General features: G+C 49.3%; 1 protein-coding gene across 1 annotated transcript in view; it reads left to right on the forward strand.

Moving 5' to 3' along the window:
- The window catches only part of LOC144480528 (collagen and calcium-binding EGF domain-containing protein 1-like), a 152,284-nt gene that overhangs the window by 76,460 nt on the left and 62,653 nt on the right, over positions 1-13,171 (forward strand). The window contains exon 3 of the mRNA XM_078200092.1: positions 7,594-7,646. Within this exon, the coding sequence (XP_078056218.1) occupies positions 7,594-7,646 (53 nt within the window). The remainder of the gene's footprint in view (positions 1-7,593; positions 7,647-13,171) is intronic.

The following is a 13,171-nucleotide window of genomic DNA, read 5'->3' on the forward strand; positions in this document are numbered from 1 at the left end:
ACCTGTGCTTAACCCCCTCTCCACTCACATTGTCTGTACCTTTAAGACTTGATTACCTGTAAAGACTCGCATTCCAACCATTATCTTGTAAATTGAGTTTGTGCCTTTATATGCCCTGTTTGAGAACAGAACTCCCACTCATCTGACGAAGGAGCAGCACTCCGAAAGCTAGTGGCTTGTGCTACCAAATAAACCTGTTGGACTTTAACCTGGTGTTGTGAGACTTCTTACTGTATTCAAGTTCGACACAGGGTGAATTTTGCAGATGTATGTGGAACCACTGCTCCACCTTGTGGACAATGCCCAGCTCTGCAGTCACTTTCACGTGCTGAATAATCTCTGCACTGTGTGTTTGTTGCTAGCAGGTGGCCTGCAGTTTAATCTAATCTAAATGCGATCCTTTTGGGCGTTAAGAATCTTTTTAATGATAAAAGAACACCTTGAGTTGTCTGGTTTATTTTGCTGCAATCTCACGGTCCCTAGTCAAACGTCACGGTCTGGGATTGGGGCGGCATGGTGGCACAGTTGCCTCACAGCGCCAGGGACCCAGGTTAGATTCCCGGCTCGGGTCACTGTCTGTGCGGAGTTTGCATGTTCTCCCCATGTCTGCATGGGTTTCCTCCGGGTGCTCCGGTTTCCTCCCACAGTCCAAAAGATGTGCGGGTTAGGTGGCCGTGATAAATTGTGCCTTAGTGTCAGGGGGACTAGCGGGGTAAAGATGTGGGGTTATGGGGATAGGGCCTGAGTGGGAATGTGGTCGGTGCAGACTCAATGGGCCGAATGGCCTCCTTCTGCACTGTAGGGATTCTAAGATTCTATATTAAATTCCCAGCACAGAGTGTCAGCCTGTATTTATAGCCATCACATGCACCTCGATGACACTGCCAGAGAGCGGGCTCGTGTTGTCCGCTTGCAGGCTTTGTTAATTCATTTTTAATTGGGTCTTTCTTGAAATGGAGACGGTGAAAAATGAACGAAACACGTTGGAAATATTTGGGTTAGGCAGTGTCTGGGAAAAATGTGAAGAAAGTTAACAGAATCATAGAATCCTACAGTGCAGAAGGAGGCCATTCAGCCCATCGAGTCTACACTGACTACAGTCCCACCCAGGCCCTATCCCGACACCCCCTAGCTAGTCCCCCCGAAACTAAGGGGCAAATTATCACGGCCAATCCACCCAACCCGCACATGTTTGGAGTGTGGGGGGAAACCGGAGCACCCGGAGGAAACCCACGCAGACATGGGGCGAATGTGCAAACTCCACACAGACAGTGACCCAAGGCCGGAATCGAACCCGGGTCCCTGGCGCGGTGAGGCAGCAGTGCGAACCCACTGTGCCACCGTGCCGCCCCTGATTGAAAGGATATAGTAATGCGGGAGAGGGAAGGGAAGAACGAAAGGAAACGTCATGTTAAGAGTGGAAGGTGGCATGGATTTCAGGATAAAATCAATGATGGGGGTAAGGCAAATATGGGGGGTAATGGAGCAAGAAAAAGAATGAATGGTTGGTGTGATTGGCAACTACCAATTCATAGTAATTTCCTAAACTAGGGAGTGGTGGTGTTGTAGCATAAAGTTTAAATTTATTTTTATTTATTAGTATTTATTTCTTATCATGGTTAACCTTCATTAAAGTTTAACGTTTATTTATTAGTGTCACAGGTAGGCTTACATTAACACTGCAATGAAGTTACTGTGAAAATCCCCGAGTTGCCACACTCCGGCGCCTGCTCGGGTACACTGAGGGAGAATTTAGCACGGCCAATGCACCCTAACCAGCACGTCTTTCAGGCTGCGGGATTTGATTTGATTTGATTTATTATTGTCACATGTATTAACACGCAGTGAAAAGTATTGTTTCTTGCGCGGCTATGCAGACAAAGCATACCGTTCATAGAGAACAAGAGAGTGCAGAATGTAGTGTTACAGTCATAGCTAGGGTGTAGAGAAAGATCAACTTAATGCGAGGTAGGTCCATTTAAAAGCCTGACAGCAGCAGGGAAGAAGCTGTTCTTGAGTCGGTTGGTACATGACCTCAGACTTTTGTATCTTTTTCCCCGACAGAAGAAGGTGGAAGAGAGAATGTCCGGGGTGTGTGGGGGCCATTAATTATGCTCGCTGCTTTGTCGAGGCAGCGGGAAATGTAGACAGAGTCAATGGATGGGAGGCTGGTTTGCGTGATGGATTGGGCTACATTCATGACCTTTTGTAGTTCATTTGCGGTCTTGGGCAGAGCAGGAGCCCAGACCAAGCTGTGATACAACCAGAAAGAATGTTTTCTGTGGTGCATCTGTAAACATTGGTGAGAGTTGATGGAGGAAACCAGAGCACCCGGAGGAAACCCACGCAAACATGGGGTGAATGTGCAAACTCCGCACAGACAGTGGCCCAAGCCAGGAATCGAACCCAGATCCCTGGCGCTGTGAGGCAGCAGTGCTAACCCACTGTGCCACCCATATTGATGTTGTCGCTGGGCTAGTAATGCAGAGTAATGCTCTGGGGATCCGGGTTAGAATCCCACCACGTCATATCATAGAAACCACAGAATCCCTACAGTGCAGAAGGAGGCCATTCAGCCCATCGAGTCTGCACCGACAACAATCCCACCCAGGCCTTATCCTGTAAACCCACATATTTACCCCGCTAAGCCCTCTAACCTACAGATCAAAGGTCACTAAGGGGCAATTTAGCATGGCCAATCCACCTAACGTGTACATCTTTGGACTGTGGGAGGAAATTGGAGCACCCGGAGGAAACCCACGCAGACACGGGGAGAATATGCAGACTCCACACAGACAGTGACCCAAGCCGGGAATCGAACCCAGGTCCCTGGCGCTGTGAGGCAGCAGTGCTAACCACTGTGCCACCGTGCCGCCTGTAAATGGTTTTATTATATAATTCAATAGAAAATCTGATGGCCGTGACGCCATTGGCAATTGTTGTAAAAACCCATCTGATTCGCCAATGACCTTCATGTCTGGTCTACATGTGACCCCAGACCGTTCCCCCGGCAATGCGGTTAACTCTGAAATGGGGGAACGGGCTGTCTCCAGTGGGGTGGTTTCAAGGTCAGTGATAGCTGGCGTGTCCACGAGGCGCTTCCTGGAAACAGGTGCCAAGCTCCATAACTCAAGGAAATTCCTGCGTCAACAACAACTTGCATTTATATAGAGCCTTCAGTGTGGCAACACGTCCCACAGCAATTCATGGGAAAAATCGATTGACACTGAGCTAGATTCGGAGATATCAGGATAGATGACCATTAACTTGAAAGAAATGATTTTTAAATGAACCTTCTAAAGGAGGAGAGGGAGAGAGAGAGAGAGAGACTGATAAAGGAGGAGAGAGAGTCTGAGAAAGGAGAGAGAGAGACTGAGAAAGGAGAGAGAGAGAGAGGCAGAGAAAGGAGGAGAAAGAGAGACTGAGAAAAGAGAGAGAGAGACTGAGAGAAGATGAGAGAGAGAATTCCAGAATTAGGGCCTTAGGCAATGTAGGCATGCTCGCCAATCGTGAAATGAAGGGGCGGGGGATAAGATTTGAAGAATGGAGCGCCTTTGGAATGCTGTTGGGCTGCAGAGGGTGAGAGAGATCAGTCAATGCAATGAATCAGATAAGGAAAGATCGACACTGTGTGATACAAGTTGCTTCATGATCCCGTGAGATTGGGCCACACGCAAACAGGCACCCAGTACCTGATTAACATGCTTACCTTTCACCCGCTGGGTATCGACAGGCATCTCCTCCTGAACTGGCACCGTGAGCAAGCTCAGCCAATAGAAACATAGAAACATAGAAAAACTACAGCACAAACAGGCCCTTCGGCCCACAAGTTGTGCCGAACACATCCCTACCTTCTAGACCGACCTATAGCCCTCCATCCTATTACGCTCCATGTATTCATCCAGGAGTCTCTTAAAAGACCCTATTGAGTTCGCCTCCACCACCACTGACGGCAGCCGATTCCACTCGCCCACCACCCTCTGTGTGAAAAACTTACCCCTAACATCTCCCCTGTACCTACCCCCCAGCACCTTAAACCTGTGTCCTCTCGTAGCAGACATTTCCACCCTGGGAAAAAGTCTCTGAGAGTCCACCCGATCTATGCCTCTCAACATCTTATACACCTCTATTAGGTCGCCTCTCATCCTTCGTCTCTCCAAGGAGAAAAGACCGTCTAAGTTTATTTATTAGTGTCACAAGTAGGCTCATGTTAACACTGCAATGAAGTTACTGTGAAAATCCCCTAGTCGTCACACTGTTCGGGTACACTGAGGGAGAATTTAGTACGGCCAATGCACCCTAACCAGCACGTCTTTCAGACTGTAGGAGGAAACTGGAGCACCCGGAGGAAACCCACGCAGTCACGGGGAGAATGTGCAGACTCCACACAGACAGCGACCCAAGCCGGGAATCAAACCCGGGTCCCTGGCGCTGTGAGGCAGCTGCGCTAACCAGTGTGCCACCGTGCCATCCCACAGTGACTCCCGGTTCTCCTGCTGTACGACACCCACGGGTGCTGGATGTCATAAACTGTCCAAAAAGAAAGAAGGGATTGTTTTCCCCGGCATTACCGTCACTCGCTCTGGGGGCAGGATTCCGGGAAAAGAAACGAAGGTTCACCAATGTTTTTCTCTGAGAAGCCGCTCCAGCTATTGCTGTGGTTGATTGATGGGAGTGACGGATAAATGGGTCTCCTGTAAAATTAAACTGCAAAATGAACATCGTCCGCGGCCAAAATGAATGAGAATGAGTCCTCAGTGGAGCAGGCTCCAGGCGGTGTTTGCGGATGCTTGTGGTTGCAGTGGGTGTTTGGCAGAGACTGAGGACCCCATTCACCAGTCACTGAGTGATTCGTGGTTCCACCAGAAAGCTGCTGTCTGAAGTTGTCCGCTCCTTCCTTCTCCACCTCTCCCACCCGCCCCCCTCCCCCACCCCCCCACCCGCCAAATTAATAAACAGAAAACAACCCCCCCCCCTGCCCCGCCCCCTTCGCCCCCTCACCAGCCTCTGTGTTGTTCTAGCGAAACCAGGTCAAAGCTACAGTGGGTGGTCAGCTTTCCTGAGGTCGAGGAAGAGGGAGGAGATCAGCCTGGGCTCCTCTCCATGTTCCTTCTGGATAATGCCCAGTGGGTGGCACAGTGGGTTAGCACTGACGCCTCACAGCGCCAGGGACCCGGTTCAATTCCCGGCTCGGGTCATTGTCTGTGCGGAGTTCTCCCCCGTGTCTGCGTGGGTTTCCTCCGGGTGCTCCGGTTTCCTCCCACAGTCCGAAAGACATGCTGGTTAGGGTGCATTGACCCGAACAGGCGCCGGAGTGTGGCGACTAGGGGATTTTCACAGTAACTTCATCACAGTGTTAATGTAAGCCTTACTTGTGACACTAATAAATAAATTTTACTTTAAAATTCTTTTTACAGTGTTTTTGATTTGATTTGATTTATTATTGTCACATGTATTAGCATACAATGAATAGTGTTGTTTTTTTGCGTGCAATACAAAGCATACCGTTCATAGAGAAGGAAAGGAGAGAGTGCAGAATGTAGTGTTACAGTCATAGCTAGGGTGTAGAGAAAGATCAACTTAATGCGAGGTAGGTCCATTCAAAAGTGTTCCTTCTGGATACTGACTCCTTCTGGGCGGCACGGTGGCACAGTGGTTAGCGCTGCTGCTTCACAGTTCCAGGGACCTGGGTTCGATTCCCAGCTCGGGTCACTGTCTGTGCGGAGTTTGCACATTCTCCTCGTGTCTGCGTGGGTTTCCTCCGGGTGCTCCGGTTTCCTCCCACAGTCCAAAGATGTGCGGGTTAGGTTGATTGGCCATGCTAAAATTGCCCTTAGTGTCCTGAGATGCGTAGGTTAGAGGGATTAGTGGGTAAATATATAGGGATATGGGGGTAGGGCCTAGGTGGGATTGTGGTCGGCGCAGACTCGATGGGCCGAATGGCCTCTTTCTGTGCTGTAGGGTTTCTATGATTTCTATGAAAAGTCTGACGGCAGCACGGAAGAAGCTGTTCTTGAGTCGGTTGGTACGTGACCTCAGACTTTTGTATCTTTTTCCCGAAGGATGAAGGTGGAAGAGAAAATGTTCGGGGTGCGTGGGGTCCTTGATTATGCTGGCTGTTTTTCCGAGGCAGTGGGAAGTGTAGACAGAGTCAATGGATGGGAGGCTGGTTTGTATGATAGACATTCAAGACCTTTTGTAGTTTCTTATGGTCTTGGGCAGAGCAGGAGCCAGACCAAGCTGTGATACAACCCAAAAGAATGCTTTCTATGGTGCATCTGTAAAAGTTGGTGAGAGTCGTAGCGGACATGCCAAATTTCCTTCGTCTTCTGAGAAACTGGAGGTATTGTGTGCAGAGGAAATAAAGAACTTGCATTTTGATGGCACCTCTCACAGCTGTAGGAGGTCGCTTTCAAGCCAATGAAGTTCTTTTTGCAATGTATTCCCTGGTGTAAACTAGGAAACCTGGCAGCCAAGTTTAGGCTCAACGGGCCGAATGGCCTCCCCCGCTCCTATTGTCTAACTGCGCACAGCAAGATCCCACAACATTTGGGTTGAGGAACACACTCCCCTTCTCTTCCCTGAAACAGTATCCCAGGATCTTTTACCGCCATCTGCACAGATGGACGTGGCTTCCCATCTGAAAGATCGCGTCTCTGACAGTGCCGCACTCCTTCTGTACCGCGCTGGAGCGTCAGCCATAAGAACATAAGAAATAGGAGCAGGAGTAGGCCATCTAGCCCCTCGAGCCTGCCCCGCCATTCAATAAGATCATGGCTGATCTGAAGTGGATCAGTTCCACTTACCCGCCTGATCCCCATAACCCCTAATTCCCTTACCGATCAGGAATCCATCTATCCGTGATTTAAACATATTCAACGAGGTAGCCTCCACCACTTCAGTGGGCAGAGAATTCCAGAGATTCACCACCCTCTGAGAGAAGAAGTTCCTCCTCAACTCTGTCCTAAACTGACCCCCCTTTATTTTGAGGCTGTGCCCTCTAGTTCTAGCTTCCTTTCTAAGTGGAAAGAATCTCTCCACCTCTACCCTATCCAGCCCACGTCACATGTCCCAGTCCGAGGACAGGGCTAAAAGCCACGAGGTTCAGAGTCAGAGACGAGAGTGCTTTGGGGTGGCACAGTGGTTAGCACTGCTTCCTCACAGCGCCGGGGACCCGGGTTCGATTCCCGGCTTGGGTCACTGTCTGTGTGGAGTCTGCACGTTCTCCCCGTGTCTGACTCGGGTTTCCTCCGGGTGCTCCGGTTTCCTCCCACAGTCCAAAAAGACGGCGTCGGTTTAGGGTGCGTCGGCTGTGCTAAATTCTCCCTCAGTGTACCCGAAGAGGCGCCGGAGTGTGGCAACTGGGGGATTTTCATAGCGACTTCATTGCAGTGTTAATGTAAGCCTACCTGTGACAGTGATAGATACTCTGACCTGACTAGGGAGGGGGGGGACTTTCCCAGTGGGGCGAGGTGATGCAGTTTAAGATCTTGTGTTACAGAATGAATGGCTCTGGCTACACGGTTCAGGAACTGAAAATGATCGATTCACTTTCCAGTGTGTTAATTTCTTTCTTTGTTTGTCTGCACTCAGGAAGAAATGCTGCAAGGGTTACCGATTTGTCCTTGGCCACTGCATCCCTGAAGGTAAGTTGTCCATTGTTTACTGTCCTAAGGAACTCTCTCCGCATTTCCATGGTTAAGGGAAATGACATTTATTTTTGTTGGAAGGATGGAAGTTATTGCCCCTTCTCCAACTTTCCCCAAGTTTGATTTGATTTATTATTTCACATGTATTGGGATACAGTGAAAAGTATTGTTTCTTGCGCGCTATGCAGACAAAGCATACCATTCATAGAGTACCTAGGGGAGAAGGAAAGGAGAGGGGTGCAGATCATTGCGATTTGATTTGATTTTTATTGTCACATGCATTGAGATACGTGGAAAAGTATCATTTCTTATTTTGTAGAATCCCTCCAGTGCAGAAGGAGGCCATTTGGCCCATCGAGGGCGGCATGGTAGCACAGTGGTCAGCACTGCTGCTTCACAGCTCCAGGGGCCTGGGTTCGATTCCTGGCTTGGGTCACTGTCTGTGTGGAGTTTTGCACATTCTCCTCGTGTCTGCGTGGGTTTCCTCCGGGTGCTCCGGTTTCCTCCCACAGTCCAAAGATGTGTGGGTTAGGTTGATTGGCAGTGTTAAAATTGCCCCTTAGTGTCTTGAGATGTGTAGGTTAGAGGGATTAGCGAGTAAATGTGTAGGGATATGGGGGTAGGGCCTGGGTGGGATTGTGGTCGGTGCAGACTCGATGGGCCAAATGGCCTCTTTCTGCACTGTAGGGTTTCTATGATTTCTATGAGTCTGCACCGACCACAATCCCACCCAGGCCCTATCCCCGTAACCCCACATATTTACCCCACTAACCTATGCATCTCAGGACACTAAGGGACCATTTAGCACGGCCAATCAACCCAACCCACACATCTTTGGGCTGTGGAAGGAAACCGGAGCACCCGGAGGAAACCCACGCAGACACGGGGAGAACGTGCAAACTCCGCACAGACAGTGACCCAAGCCGGGAATCGAACCTAGGTCCCCGGAGCTGAGAGGCTGCAGTGCTGACCACGGTGCCGCCCGTGCCGCCCCAGCGTCTTGACTCTTAACTGCCCTCTGAAATGGCCCAGCGAGCTGCTGAGTTCAAGGGGCAATTAGGGATGGGAAACAAATGCTGGCCTTGCCAGGGACTCCCACATCCCCTGGAAGAATAAAGAAAACAAAAAGCCTGTAATCTCTGCTCATAATGTAGCGTTTGGAGCCTTGGCAATAGTCCAGGGAATCAGCATTGCTCTCTTTCCCAGGCCAATATGTCCTCTCAAAGGTGCAGTGCACAGAACTGTACACAGTATTCCGGATGTGGCCTAACCAGGACTTTGCAAAACTACTACTCTTTACATTCTAGCCTCAAGTTATAAAAACCAACATTTATAAATACAGGAGGTTGATACCATGTGATTCTGTTGATGACCATGTGATGTCTTATTCTGTTGCCATGGTGTGCGTGCATGTTTCTAAGGCTGGGAAAGCCAATCAGAACCACCCCTTGACTACAACAACAATGATGTGGAGATGCCGGCGTTGGACTGGGGTAAACACAGTAAGAAGTCTCACAACACCAGGTTAAAGTCCAACAGGTTTATTTGGAATCACGAGCTTTCGGAGTGTTGCCCCTTCATCACTCACCTGTTGAAGGAGCAGCGCTCCGAAAGCTCGTGATTCCAAATAAACCTGTTGGACTTTAACCTGGTGTTGTGAGACTTCTTACCGGACAACAGCAACTCCATTTATCTATCGCCCTTCGGAGGGCAAAACGTCCATAGGCGCTTCACTGGAGCAATACATCAGTCAATCATTGACACACACAGCCAAAGAAAGAGCCATTAAGACAGGTGAGCAAATGCCTGGTGGCGGTTGGTTGTAAACATTGCCTCCTCGGAGGAGAAGGAGGTGGAGGTTTTTGGGGAAGGGAATTCTGCAGTTCAGGGACTAGACGGCTGAAGAGACAAACACCAATGGTGAGGTGAGGGGAATAGGGGATGCACAAGAGGCCAAGAACCCGATGTTCTTAACCAGCTTCTTTGTGTTCTCCTCATAGCTTACATGCCCACTTACCTTCGTATCATCAGCATAACTGCTAGCTTTAGACCTGGTCCCCTCAGCTGAATCTTTGCTGTAGACGCAAATATCTAGGGGTTGCAGGAGGCTACACAGATGGTGAACAGAGAGGCCTTGTAGTGATTTGAACACAAGTGTACTGGATAACAATGTGGATCAGTGAGCACAGAGGTAGGTAGGTGGACAGGAATCATAGAAGCCACACGGTGCAGAAGGAGGCCATTCGGCCCATCGAGTCTGCACCGACCACAATCCCACCCAAGCCCTATTCCTGTAACCCCTCATATTTACCCTACTAATTGCCCCATAACCTTTGATCCCATTCGCCCCAAGTGCTACATCCAGCCACTTCTTGCGTGCATTCAATACACTGCAATGAAGCTACTGTGAAAATCCCCCAGTCGCCACACTCCGGCGCCTGTTCGGGTACACTGAGGGAGAATTTAGGACGGCCAATGCACCCTAACCAGCACGTCTTTCAGACTGTGGGAGGAAACTGGAGCACTGGGAGGAAACCCACGCAGACACGGGGGAGAACGTGCAGACTCCGCACAGACAGTCACCCAAGCCGGAATCGAAGCTTTGAGGCAGCAATGCTAACCACTGTGCCACTGTCCCGGCCTAGGAATGGATGGGAGCTTTGGAGGAACTCAACTTTATGGAGGGTGGCAGATGGAATGTTGGCCGGTAGAGTTCTGGAATAATCCAGCAGGGAAGTAACAAAGGCACCGATGAGGGCTTGGTCAGAGGGCAGCAGGAGAGGGGAGACATTACAGAGGTGAAGGAGGTGGTCTTTGTGATGGAGCGGATACAGGGTCAGGGGCTCACCTCAGGGCCAAGTTGACAGGATTCCTTTTACCTTTTCTATTTTGCAATTCGATTCCCGGCTTGGGTCACTGTCTGTGCGGAATATGCACGTTCTCCCCGTGTCTGTGTGGGTTTCCTCCGGATGCTCCGGTTTCCTCCCACAGTCCGAAAGACGTGCTGGTTAGGGTGCATTAGCCGTTCTAAATTCTCCCTCAGTGTACCCGAACAGGCGCCGGAGTGTGGCGACCAGGGGATTTTCACAGTAACTTCACTGCAATTTTTAACACAAGGCTATTGAGACACCAACAAATAAAATTAATCCCATTAAACACCCCTTAATCCTAATCAGACGAGGGCGGCACAGTGGTTAGCACTGCTGCCTCACGGTGCCAGGGACCTGGGTTCAATTCCCGGCTTGGGTCACTGTCTGTGCGGAGTCTGCACGTTCTCCCCGCGTCTGCGTGGGTTTCCTCCCACAGTCCGAAAGACGTGCTGGTTAGGTGCTAAATTCTCCCTCAGTGTAACCCGAACAGTGTACCGGAGTGTGGCGACTAGGGGATTTTCACAGTAACTTCACTGCAGTGGGGTTATGGGGATCAGGCGGGTAAGTGGAACTGATCCACTTCAGATCAACCATGATCTTATTGAATGGTGGGGCAGGCTCGAGGGGCTAGATGGCCTACTCCTGCTCCTATTTCTTCTGTTCTTATGTTCTTAATGTAAGCCTTACTTGTGACACGAATAAATAAACTTTAAACTTTAATTCCAAGCGATATTACAGCCAGTTCCTAGCAGCTCAGCACTTTGGAAATACTTGATGCAAGAGGTACAAAAAATAGATTGAAATCAAAGCCAGAAAAATGTTGGCGTTTGACGTTGCTGCGGTTTTGGATGGAGATTGGTTCGGTTTAATCAAAGTCTGCTCCTTCAACTGTTTCTTTAGAACAATCTGTGTGGCTCGGAGAGAAACAACTCTGCATGGGAGGGGGGGAAGAAAATGAATAATTTACTACAGCGAGTCTGAGACTTGTTCCCTTTCTGCATCGTTAAACTTCCTTTTTTCCCCTGAGCTCAGCAACTCCTAGTCGAATGTAGCAAGATCTCATCCAAATAGTTGATTGGCAGCACAGAATTCGAGCATGGCTGAAAAAAGACACGTGCCGTCAAAATTTTTCGTCTTGCACTCATCAGGACAGATGCAAGAATGCCAGATTTCAAAGGGAGCAGCAATTTTATGCTTGATGAGAAAAAAGGGGTATGATTGGTTGGCAAGTCATAGGGCCTCGCCCGAGCGAGACCAGAAATTCCCGCTCGAGGTTAACAGACATTTCTGTTTTCCGTCCCTCACCCGCTCCGATTCCATAGTGGGCGGGGCAGTAGAATTCCGGCAATGGAGTCATAGAGCAATACAGCATAGAAACACAAAGCACAATGATGTGTGGGTTAGGTTGTTTGGCCATACTAAATCGACCCTAGTGTCAGGGGGATTAGCAGGGTAAATGTGTGGGGTTGCGGGAATAGGCCCTGCGTGGGATTGTGGTCAGTGCAGACTTGATGGGCTGAATGGCCTCCTTCTGCACTGTAGGGATGCTATGATAAACAGGCTCTTCGGCCCAACCGGTCCATGCCGACCATGGTGCCCTCCCAGCTAGTCCCAATTGCCCGCGTTTGACCCATATCCCTCTATTCCTTTCCCATCCATGTATTTATCCAAATGCTTTTTAAATGTTGCTATTGTACCCGCCTCAACCACTTTCTCTGGCAGCTCATTCCATATCCGCACCACCCTCTGTGTGAAGATCTTTCCCCTCTCATCTTAAAGCTATGCCTTCTTGTTTTCAATTCCCCTTCCCTGGGAAAAAGACTACGTGTGTTCATCCTAATCTGTTCTGATCTCCCATGGCAAATGCACCAGGGAATGATTGTTTTCCGAGAGTGCAAGGACTCTGAGTGTGGTCTCACCAAAGCGCTGTACAATTGTAGAGAGACTTCCTTACTCCAACCTCCTTGCAATAAAGATTTCACACTCATAGAAAGCATTCTTTCTGGTTGTATCACAGCTTGGTATGGTTCCTGCTCTGCCCAAGACCGCAAGGAACTACAAAAGCTCATGAATGTAGCCCAATCCATCACACAAACCAGCCTCCCATCCATTGACTCTGTCTACACTTCCCGCTGCCTCGGGAAAAGCCGCCAGCATAATTAAGGGCCCCACGCACCCCAGACATTCTCTCTTCCACCTTCTTCCGTCGGGAAAAAGATACAAAAGTCTGAGGTCACGTACCAACCGACTCAAGAATAGCTTCTTCCCTGCTGCCTTCAGGCTTTTGAATGGACCTACCTCGCACTAAGTTGATCTTCCTCTACACCCTACACCCTGACTGCAACACTACATTCTGCACTCTCTCCTTTCCTTCTCTGTGAACGGTATGCTTTGTCTGTATAGCACGCAAGAAGCAATACTTTTCACTGTATCCCAATACATGTGACAATAATAAATCAAATCAAATCAAATCACAATACCTGCAAGTTAACGTCCCATGATTTGTGTACAAGGGCACCCAAATCCCAAAGCATTGGATCATTTAATAGTCTTGCATCTTAAAAAAAGAATTCAAATTATCCGACCAAAGGTGATAATTTTCCACATTATATTCCATCTGCTTCTTTCTTGTCCAATCACTTAAGCAGTTTC

The sequence above is a fragment of the Mustelus asterias genome, chromosome 29, assembly GCF_964213995.1.
Source record: "Mustelus asterias chromosome 29, sMusAst1.hap1.1, whole genome shotgun sequence".
Lineage (NCBI taxonomy): Eukaryota > Metazoa > Chordata > Chondrichthyes > Carcharhiniformes > Triakidae > Mustelus > Mustelus asterias.